The sequence below is a fragment of the Apus apus genome, chromosome 14, assembly GCF_020740795.1.
Source record: "Apus apus isolate bApuApu2 chromosome 14, bApuApu2.pri.cur, whole genome shotgun sequence".
NCBI classification, from domain to species: Eukaryota; Metazoa; Chordata; class Aves; order Apodiformes; family Apodidae; genus Apus; species Apus apus.
The window spans coordinates 14593416-14603821 of NC_067295.1; the positions used below are offsets into that span (position 1 = coordinate 14593416).

At 62.5% G+C, this 10406-nt stretch overlaps 1 protein-coding gene across 1 annotated transcript; it reads left to right on the forward strand.

Moving 5' to 3' along the window:
* Positions 1 to 1250: 1250 nt before the first annotated feature.
* UBALD1 (UBA like domain containing 1) lies at positions 1251 to 9273 on the forward strand. The gene is made up of 3 exons (XM_051632001.1): positions 1251 to 1536; positions 7165 to 7224; positions 8154 to 9273. The coding sequence occupies exons 1-3, from the start codon at positions 1429 to 1431 to the stop codon at positions 8472 to 8474; spliced, it is 489 nt and encodes a 162-aa protein (XP_051487961.1). The 5' UTR covers positions 1251 to 1428; the 3' UTR covers positions 8475 to 9273.
* The last annotated feature ends 1133 nt before the right edge of the window (positions 9274 to 10406 follow it).

The window sequence follows — 10406 nt, forward strand, 5'->3', positions numbered from 1 at the left end:
ACTGCCCTGCTCCAAAGGGCTCCCAACCCTTCCCGAAAGTCCTGCTGGGCCGGAGCCAACCCTTCCCCCTTCAAGAATCTAAAGATGTCTGGTTCTCACCGATTCATCCTCCAGGAGATTTGGGTTTTTTTCCCAGATATATTTACACCTTGCTGGCTACAGGTCTCCTGTTGCTGCTTCCCTCTTGGGGTGGCCTCGACCTTGTCCAAACAACTGGTCACCTCTTGACACGTCCGGCTGCCACAAAAAGCACAGCTGTGCCCTGACGTGGGCAGTGACATGAGGAGGAATCCCCTTGGCTCTGGCATCACCCAAGGCCTGCAGGACTTGGCACGAAGGAGACGTGGGAAGATGTTTGCCAGGGGGGTCAGCTCCGGGGCAGCCTGTGCCGGAGCAGCGCAGGCTGCAAACCCCGCAGGGTCCAAACGCCTGCCCTGCCCGAGCTGCAGCCCTTCGGGCCCCGCAGCTGCACAACAAGGAGCTGCCGCCCGTCGGGAGGCTTAAACCCCAGCACAAGCCGCAGGGAAAAGAGCCCAGGACCGCTCGGGAAAGCTGCAGGGAGCCAGGGGCCTCCCCAAACCCTGCGGGGCCAGCGCTTCCCTTCCTCCCAGCCCGCTTTTCCTTTAGAGCCAACCCCCCGGCAACCCAGCCGCGTCTCCCTCTGCCCGTTTCTCGCTTCCCGGGACTCGGCAACACCCCTGCCCGCCCTCCCGGCTCCCAAAGGGATCCCTTCATGCCTCCGGGAGCCCCCCGGGCACCTTCCAGAACCTTCCCCGGTTGCCCGCCCTCCTCTCGGCAGCGCCCGGGGGAAGGGGGCCGAGACAACCCCCGGGCCTCGGCACCGGGAGGAGGAGGCGGCGGCACCACCTCCGGTAGCAAAGGCTCCCCCCGGGGAAGAGGCACCGCGGGGCCTCGCCCGGTTAAACATCACCCGGGCGCCGTTACCGCCTCCCCCCCCCGTCAACAGGAAACCGCACGCGGCGGCTGTAAACACCGCCCGGGCCCCCCCCCCCCGCGCCCACGGGGCCCGTCCCGCCCCGGGCCCGTCCCGCCCCCGCCGCCCGCCGATTGGGGCCCGCGCCGTTGTTGACCATATACGGTCAGGTAACGAGCGAGCCGCGGGCGGCGGTTGGGCGGCCCGGCGCGTCGCTCACCGGGCGCCGGCGCCCCGCAAACAAAGCGGGGGCTGCTGGGAGTTGTAGTCCCGAAGGAAGGGAGGCGCCCGGGAGGCCAAGAGAGAAAGGACTACATCTCCCAGAAGCGCCCCGCGGCCCGGCCCGCCCCTGGCGGCGATCGGCGGGGCTCGCCGGGCGCCGTGAGTCAGTGCCCAGTAAACATTGGCGTGAGCCGCGCCGGCTCCGCCATGGTGGCGGCGCCGTGAGGGGCGGGCTGGGCGCGGCGGGGCGGCGGGGGCCGGCGGCCGGGGCCATGGACGAGCTCAAGCATCAAGTGATGATCAACCAGTTCGTGTTGGCTGCCGGCTGCGCCGCCGACCAGGCCAAGCAGCTGCTGCAGGCGGCCCACTGGCAGTTCGAGGTGAGGCCGCCGGTACCGGGCTCCGGTAACGCTGGGGGTGGCGGGGGGGGGGGGTTCGGGCAGCGTTCGGCGGGGCCGGGCCCCGATGTGCTCGCCTGGGCCTGGTGCGGGGGCGGGGGGAGCGGGGAGCCCCGGTGCGCGGTGCCGGCAGGGCCAGGGCCCCTCCGGGCCCACGGCGGGCCGGGGGTACCGAGCCCTGCTCCCGCCTCCCGCGATCCTCCCGCGTGGCCGTGGGCAGGAAAGCCCCACCCCAGCCTTTCCCCTCCGTCCCTGCCTCGGCCACTTTGAGTCCTCGGGCAGCCGTGGGAGAGGAGACTTTGTAGGTCAAAGCGTTTCTGGCTCCGGACGCTTTTCCCTCTCGCCGGCGGGCGGGATACTCGGTGCCACCGACCGGGCTGAACGTCGCGCCTGGGGCTGGGGACCCCCCCGCAGCCTGTCTGGGCTGCTCTGCTCCTCCGGAGACCCCCGGAGCTCCGGCGCAGGCAGCACGGGGGGAGCGCGGCGACCGCAGCCAGCAAAGCTCCTTCCAAAGAGGATTTTCCCCCTCCCTTCTATTTTTTTTTTTTTTCCTCCCGCAGCCCCAGCAGCTCTTGAAAAGCTGATGGATTTGACGCTCATGTCACCTTTGTAGTCGAGGTGTCTCGCTTCGTGATGCAGGAGGAGGTGTGAGGCAGGCTGGAAGAGCAGGAGGTTCCCCTTGGTGTGCCCACCCCGCAGCCTCAGGGCGGTGCGGGGGCCACTTGCGGGCCCCGGGGCTTCCGCACCTGGGGGGCTCGTTCTCTGAACCTGCCGGCGCTGGGATGGGTCGGGCCACGGAGGCGGTTGGTCGCCCTAACAGCCGCAGGGTTTCTAAAAGCTAAATCCGAGCCCAGGAGCCGCTGGAAACCGAACGGTGCGTGGGCAGGGAGCGCGGGGGCTGCGGGGGGAGCTGCGGGGGGAGCTGCACCGGCATCCCCGCCCTGCCGGTTTCACGGCACGACCTGCTGCTGCCGCCCGCGGCTCCGGCCGGTGTGTTGTTGCATGTGTAACGTGCTCTCGGGGTTTTGTTTACTAACACGCTTTGGCTGGCCCTGCGTGACGGGCGGGACCCGCTGCCGCCACCTCCGCGCCTGTCGCGAAAGAGCCGGGGATTGGGGGGGGGGGGGTAGAAAAAAAAGCAAAAAGGAGTTGGAACTTTTTCTTTCGCCAGGCGTTTTTGCAGAACTTTGCCACCGTTTGGCGAGTTGCACAAGTACAAACGGCCCGGCCGCTGCCGGCTTGGCACTCACATGACTGAGAGGAAGCGGGGCTGTAAACAAACCCGCCGCGCTGAGCAGTTAACCATGTTCCCACTCACTTTTGGTGCAACGGTCAGAGCGTTCCCTTTGCAAAATGGCCGCTGGGCACGGCTTCCTCGGGGAGCCACGCAGGGGAGGTGTCCTCTCCTGGCTCCAGCCTGCCTTCTCACCTCTTCCCTGGGATGTTCTTGGGGGGTTTGTTGTCCCAGGGCTGTGCCGTTTGCTGGCTGGCCCGCGCCTGCAGAGAGTATGAATTGGTGGAGTTCAGGCAGTTTCCTTCATTTGTAGTCTCCTCTGATCCAAAGTGCTGCTCCAGGGGTTTTGGTGTGAGTTGGAGAAGCCCTGAGGATGTTGCTCCTGCCTGGAAAACCACCGTGGGGAGACGTGGTCATAGCAGAGCCAAGGCAAGCCAGACAGCCTGGATTCAGGAGCAGAAGCTTTGTTCTTCAAGCTCTGTCCCTCCATTCTGGCCTCTGCCCTGGCCAGGACATTGGCTATGTGGGCACGTGCCCCACTCACTGCTTGTCACAGAGAGCAGGATCCTGGGGTGTGGGGTCCTGGACAGGAGGAGAGGGAAGCTGCTGTGAAGCACAGACAGCTTCAGGCTGGGGGCATGCAGATGGTTTGGGATGGCTTTCCTGGGCAGGGCCTGCTCCAGGGCCATTGTGGCTGGTGGGGGCTGCAGAGAGGGTTTACTGTGTGTGGTGTCCTGCTGTCTCTGCCAGACCTGGAGTTTGGAGGGAAGGAACAGGATCCAGGACAGCCAAGAAGTCAGGAAACCACTGGGGATATAGCTGCCTTTGGTGCAGCACAAGCTGGTCAGTCTGTCCTGTGCTCAGAGGCTTGACAAGAGAGCTGTTTATTTTGCATCCCCAGGGAGCAGGGCAGCTTGTGGGTAGCGTTGTAGATCACCTCTCCCACTCACCATGACTCCACCTGTCTTTTACAGGGACCCAGGGCAGGCTTTCTCATGGCACGTCTGGTGTAGTTCGCAGCTCTCGCGGCGCCCTGAGCCCTGCTGTGCTTCCAGGGACTGCTGCACTGGGTGCCAGCAGGAGTGGCTGTGCCAGCCCAGCCCTCCTGCAGCTGGAGCAGTGCCAGGGCTGATCAGAATGGGAGGATTACAGGCAGGGAAGGCAGCAGGTACCTCCAGCATGGCTGGAACCCAACGGGCAACCAGGGAGACATTTCGGAGTTTGCAGAGGCTCGTGTCAGGCTGAGCTGGGTGGTGGATCAGGCTCCTTCCCAGGCTGAAGAGTATTAATTGGCTTTATGTGCTGTTTGCCCCTGAGGCTGCTTGGAAAGGATAAGAAGATATCAGCTTAAAAAAAAAAAAGCCACCCCTTCCTTCCTTTTTCCTGGTGCTAAGTGTCGTGTCTGCTCAGTGTGTGTGTGGGGAGCAAGAGGAGGAGCAGGTGTCTGGCTCTGCCCACTGTGTCCGTGGTTGGATTTCCACTTCCTCTTCTCATTTATGTTTTATCCAGCTCCTTTCCCTCTCCTTTGTGGCTCAAGGGCAGGGTGCCCCCAGGGCTGCTCTGTGTGCTCCTTGCTGCCGGATCCCCTGTGCTGGCACCTGATCCCGGGCTCCGGCAGCCGTGCAGCTCACACCTGCAGCTGGGAGCAGGTGCAAGAGCCACTCAGGCAGCAGTGTGCAGGGACCCAAACAGCACCCAGGGTCCTGTCTGAGCAGCTGCAGAGGGCTGGGTGTCCCCCTTCTCTGGGATGAGCTTGTTCTGCCCAGCACCCAGCGCTCCTTGCATTCACTTCCCCACCTGCTGCCATCTTCCCTCTGTTTTGGACACTACGGGTGCTTTTTGGCACCCTCTTTGGGTCTTTTTGTGATCCACCACCTGTGAAGCTCCTGGGTTTGGCTCCTGGGAGGGACAAGGTGGCCTGGCCTCTGGCTGAGCCTGGCCAGACAGCGGGTATGGAGCTGCCCTGCTCCTACTGGCACCCAGGGTGACACAGGCTATGGGGCCTTTGGTCAGGGCTGAGCTGCAGCTCAGGCTCCTGCTCAAGCACAGGAGCCTTAATTGGCTTTGCTGTTCCACCAGTTGCCCTCGGTACTTGTGCTGCTGGCTGGTGACCAGGTGGCATCAGCAGCTTTGGTTACATGTGTGTCCCTGGTACCTTGTGGCACGGAGGATGAGGGGGTGTGGGTCTCAGGGTTGGGGCTGCTGCAGGTCCCTGGGAGGTGGCAGCTGTTCTCTAGGGCTGAAGGGACACAAGCCACAGGCAGAGGGATTGCTTCTGCCACACTTGGAAAGAGGCAGATGGAGGGGAGGGATGCAGCATTTTAGGCAGAGGGGCCTGTGAGGGTGGGGTGCTTCCTCCACCCAGGTCACAGCTCGTGTCCCAGCACCAGCAGGGACCAGTGGCAGCTCAGGGGGACAGCAGGGACCTTCTCTGCCCCTCTCTGCTGCTGGCACAGTCCCAGATGCAAGGCTGCTAGGACAACAGGAGTACAGAGCAGATTTAATCAGCTTATGGTATCTGGCTGTGCCCACATCTCTGCCTGTACTTCCCATTGGCTGTTCCCCCCTTTCTTATCACGATCCCGAATGTCTGGGCAATAGTGTGTGTGTGTTGACATCAGACCTCGCCCGGGACGAAGGGTAGTACTGCGAGGGGGTGTTGCTGCCTCAGAATTGTCTCCATCAGCTGTTTCCTTGACCCACAGACGTGTGCTGGTCTCTTCAGACCTGCTCTCCAGAGCCGCAGCCCCTCATCCTGCTGCCTGGCTGGAAACCAGTGGGTCCTGCCTCGGCCACAGCCTGGCTGGGTGCAGGGTTCAGGTACCACGTTAGTAAACACAGCCAGGGGAATGCAACTGTGGTGGGGAAGGGCCATGCCAGCCTGGCTGTTGCCAGCCTGGCTCCATGCTCCACAGCACCCTTTGCTTCTCCCATCCAGGCCTGGTTTATCGTGTGCTGATACCACTCCCGGCTGCCACCTGCTCTTGTTGATGCTTTGTCCCCCTTCAGCCAGGAAATCATAATCCCTGCTGCAAGCAGCCAGCACCAGCTCCCCGTGGCTGTGGGTGCAGCCCCTTTGCCTTTCCAGGGCCTGCCAGCCTGCGTGTCTTGGGGCAGAAGAGTTTTCCATCAGACCAGTAAACTGAGCTGCCTCGTTCATCCCATGCCTGGCTGTGCCACAGGAGCACGTGTGGTGGCAGGGCTGTGGCTACTGCAATCACACAGGGTTTGGTACAACCTGCCTCTGCTTTTTCCAGGTTTTCCTGCCTTTTTTTTTTTTTTTTTTTTTCTCTTCAGCAGATTGGGTAACCCCAAATCACTGGGTTGCAAAGGAAAGGAGCAAATCTCAGGTGGTGCCACAGCCCCATGCCTTGCACCCAGCTTGTAGAGCTGCAGGCCAGGCTGCCCCTGGGGGAGGGACTGAGTTGATGGGGGGACTTTTCCTCCAACCAGAGCTGAATCCAAACCAATTCTCTAACATTTCTATTAATTCTGACCTACAATTGAATTAAAACGTTGTTGTCTAGCCCAAACTCTGCTAAAGCCTGGCACAGAAGAGGAATCAAGCTTCCCCTTTGCTGGTCCTGCATCAGTCCTGTGTGTGCCCCCTCCTGTACTCCCAGACGGGGGTCTGCCCTCCTGGCCAGCCTGTGTCCCTGCCTTCCCTCCCTGCAGCCCCCCCACCCCCCCTGTTCCTCTGTCATGCCTGTGGCATGTGACACATTTACCAGATTGTAACTGGTCTGAACTGGAAGCTAACCAAAGTTATGTCAGTCATACCCTTATCCTGCCTTGGGACAGGGTTGGAAGTGCTCTGGTCCGTGGGGTGGGCTACCTGCTGCAGCCCCCCACCTCCTGGTGTGAATGTGGTGACTGTGATCTTGTCTTGTGAAGGACGTGCCTCAAACTGGTTCCTGCTGGGCTTCCCCTGCTGGGTTTGGATTTGGTTCCCCTCCCTGCAGGCAGCTGTTGTGGAGCATCGCTGTGACTTGTGGAATGCCTGCTGGCTCCCGCAGTGACGGTGATCCCAAATCCCCGTCATCCCAAATCCCCGTCATCCCAAATCCCCGTCATCCCAAATCCCCGTCATCCCTTCTTGCCTCGGCCACAGGCAGATGGATGTGTGGGTCCCTGCCTGGGGACAGGAGAGTGGCTGTGCCCTGGGTCCCTGCCTGGGGACGGGAGCAGCTGTGTGCAGTGCTTTCTCATGCAGGCAAGGGGCCGCCAGGCCCCGTGGGGCTGTTTTGGATCATCTCTGGGGTCTTGCAAAGCCCTGCCCTTGTGCACAGGGGGGAGGTGGGTGCCCAGTTTGCGTGCTGGTGGTAACATAGTTTTCATTTTATTTTCTTTCTTCCTTTTTTTTTTTTTTCCCCCAGACTGCTCTCAGTGCTTTTTTCCAAGAAACAAACATCCCCTACAGCCACCACCATCAGATGGTAAGTGCTTTCCCACATCTCCAGCGCTTGCCCAGGGCACAGCACCAGCTGGTGGACGCTTGGAGCTGGTGCTGGTGCTCAGCTCGCTGCTTCACAGCTCCAGGAGAGCCAGCAGGGAGGTCCAGCTGAGCACTGCCAGGGCTGCCTGCCAAGGAAGGTTTTCCTGGAGAGTGGCCAGGGGTGGCATAGCCTGTCCTAGGCAATGGGATAACAGGTCCAAGAGTGCCCTCAGAGCCCTGCAGAGGGGTTGGGGCTGCTCCTCAGAGAGTAGTGGTCTGGCAGAGGATGCTTTGGCCGTGGCTAGTGGGCAGACCACCCACCCCAGGATGGCAGAGAGAGGCTGGGGAGGCCTGGAGCACCAGCCTGTGTCAGCAATGCCTTCAGTTACGGGCACTGCTGGCCACGCACGTGTGTCCTCGTGTGCTCGCTGGGGTGATGGAGTGTGCAGAGGCCCGGGGAGCCGTGGTACAGCGTCCTGGTGGGACCTGTGAGAGCACCCACGGGCTGCAGGTGGGGGGAGCTGCCTGCCCCCACGCTCTCCTGGCTGTCCCCAGACTCCGTCCCTCTAACTCCTGCGCCCCAGCAGCCTGTAATCTGCCAGGGCAGATGTGTTTTAGGGATTTGCTGGCTGCCGTGGCCTCATTTGACTCTGTGGGACGACTGGGGATCGGGAGCGTGCAGAGCGAGTGCCAGGCAGGGCCTGAGCACACCCGGTTTCCCGTGGGATGGGAGCTGAGCCTGAGCCTTGTGCCTGCCAGGCTGGAAGAGCTGCTGGCCCAGGGTGGCACCAATGGGGGGGGATGGAGCAGAGGGGGCCCCCGGCTCGGCCAGGGCTCCGCGTGCTGCGGTGGTGGGGACGGAGGGGTCTGTCCCTGGTGGGAGGCAGCAGGTGTATCCCCCCGCCCTGACCCCGTGTCTCCCTCCCACAGATGTGCACTCCCGCCAACACGCCGGCCACGCCGCCCAACTTCCCCGACGCCCTCACCATGTTCTCCCGCCTCAAGGCCTCCGAGAGCTTCAACAGCAGCAGCCCCGTGGCCTCCATGGCGACCTCCCCGCCGCCCCCAGCCCCACCACTCCCCCAGCACGGGGCCTTCAACCCCTCCTGGCCCACGGCCTCTCCCCCCGGCCAGCAGCAGAGCATGTGGACTCCGGCCCCCTCGGCGCAGCCCGCCGGCTGGCCCGCCGCCGTCTCGCAGCAGGCCACGGCAGAACAGAAGGCCAACGTGACCATGGAGGCAGAGAGATGAGGCCGCGGCGGAGAGCGAACGCGGCGGGGACCCCTGCCTATAAATACGTCTTTTTTTATTTTTTCCCCCCTTCCCCCCCCCCTCCCCCTTCCCCTGAAGAGGAGAGGAACTCTGCTGCCAGGGCGTCTGGCAGCTGCCGAGACACACGAGCAAATAGCTGCCTTGCATGGGTTTGGTTTGAAGTAGTTTTTACTTGTTGTCGAGCTGAAACGGAGCTCCCCAGGGACAGCGGGAGGCTGCGAGGGACGTGGGACTGGTGCTGGCCTCTGCCTGGGACCCCCGGGGAGCAAGCACCCCCTCCTCTCTTGGGACACTGGAGTTTGCATGCGAGTGACGCTTACGGAGGGGGTCCCTTCCTCGCTGTCCCCTGGGCCACCCCACCAGGCAGAGTGGGTTGTTACCCGAGTGTTTTCCCCCCCCTCTCCCTTAACCCCACTCAACCGGGTGGGGGGCAGACACCCCACACAGCTTGTTTTTTGGGAAGGGGGGGGAGCAAGGGCTGTTCCTGCTCGGCTGCAACCTCCGCCCCGCATGCGCCGTGCTCGCTGGTGAGCAGGGCTGGGGGACTGAGGCTCCTGGGGAGGCGTCTGGTCCCTTGCCCACCCCTGCGATGGGGAGCTGGGCCAGCACACCCTCCCCTCCACCGCCTGGGATGGGGTTTGCCCCCGGGGCTGTTTGCATGACACAGTGTAACCCTAGAGACTGGGATCGTTTTTAACCCCTCTGTTCTTTTCTCCCGGCGGCTGGGAGTGTCCGGCTGCGCCACGGCCGCTTGCAATACACGCTCTTCTGCTTTCAACCTGGTGTCTTTGCTTCGTTTGCAGCAGTGGTGGGACACGGGGGAGGCTGGCCTGGGCTCTGGCTGGTGCAGGATCCCCTATCCAAGTGCCCCTGAGCTGAGGCTGGCCACCTCTCTGCTGTATATCTGCTGCTCCAAACGCCCTGTCCCAGCCATGTGGTCACTGCCTGCTGCCTTTGTCCCAGCAGAAGCCATCCTGCCCTTGCCCACTGCCCCCTCACATCAGCCTGGGTGTGAGAACCCACCAGGAGCAGGGGCAGGCTGATGGCAGGACTGCAGGGAGCCCTTGGGCTCCCTGTGTGACACTCACAGGCCCTGGGTGTCTTGCTGTGTCCTGGCTCCTTATCCCCTCTTCACCAGGTGATGGGGGGAGGTCCCTTGGAGGCCACCATCCCTGACAGGCCTTCTTCCCACGAGGCTGTGCCCTGGCACCCCTGCGGTCACCAGTCAATCATTAATTTTAATCTCTTACTCGTGTTGCTAAAATAAACATTGTAGGAGTGATGGTTTCACCCAGGCTGCCTCTTGGACAGCCTCAGGCTGGAGCTGGTGGTGGCCCTGGTGAGCTGCCCTGCGTAGGCTTGTGCCAGAGCTGTGTGGCTCGGTCCTGCCCCACTGAAGGGGACTGGTCCAAACTTGGGGCATTTGGAGCAAGCTGGGGCCATGGGCCTCAAGTCCTGACCGTGGTGGCCTGAGCACACTGAAGACTGTAGGGATAGTCCTCAAGGCAGGGGCTGCGTGGCATAGAGCCCACCCAGGGGAGACATGGAAAAGGGATCTGGCCTCACGAGGCACCTGCCCACGGAACAGGTGAAGCTCTGGAGAGCTGGGTGATGTGAAGAGGAACCTGCTTGTGACTGTCCCCTGGCCACCAGGAGCCACAGGATTGGAAAATCTGGAGCCTGAACTCAGATTGGAATGGCTGGCTGGTCAGAGGGAGCTGCCAGGGATGTGGCACAGTGGACGTGTCAGGCTCTGGTCGCTGAGTCCCCAAGGATGCCCCATGTGCCCTCAAGCCCAGGAACCATGCAGGAGAGACAACAGAGCAACATCTTTATGGCCTGCAGTGTTAATCAGCTGTAATGAGCAGTGGCTGTGGCCGTGTGGCACCCAATCCACCACCCCCTGAGGCT

Bases quoted from the DNA above. Each gene is read 5' to 3' on its own strand.
- UBALD1 (XM_051632001.1), top strand. From the start codon at position 1,429: ATGGACGAGCTCAAGCATCAAGTGATGATCAACCAGTTCGTGTTGGCT. The intron at 1,537-7,164 runs GTGAGGCCGCCG...TTTTTCCCCCAG, and splicing joins CGGCCCACTGGCAGTTCGAG to ACTGCTCTCAGTGCTTTTTT. The intron at 7,225-8,153 runs GTAAGTGCTTTC...TCCCTCCCACAG, and splicing joins ACAGCCACCACCATCAGATG to ATGTGCACTCCCGCCAACAC.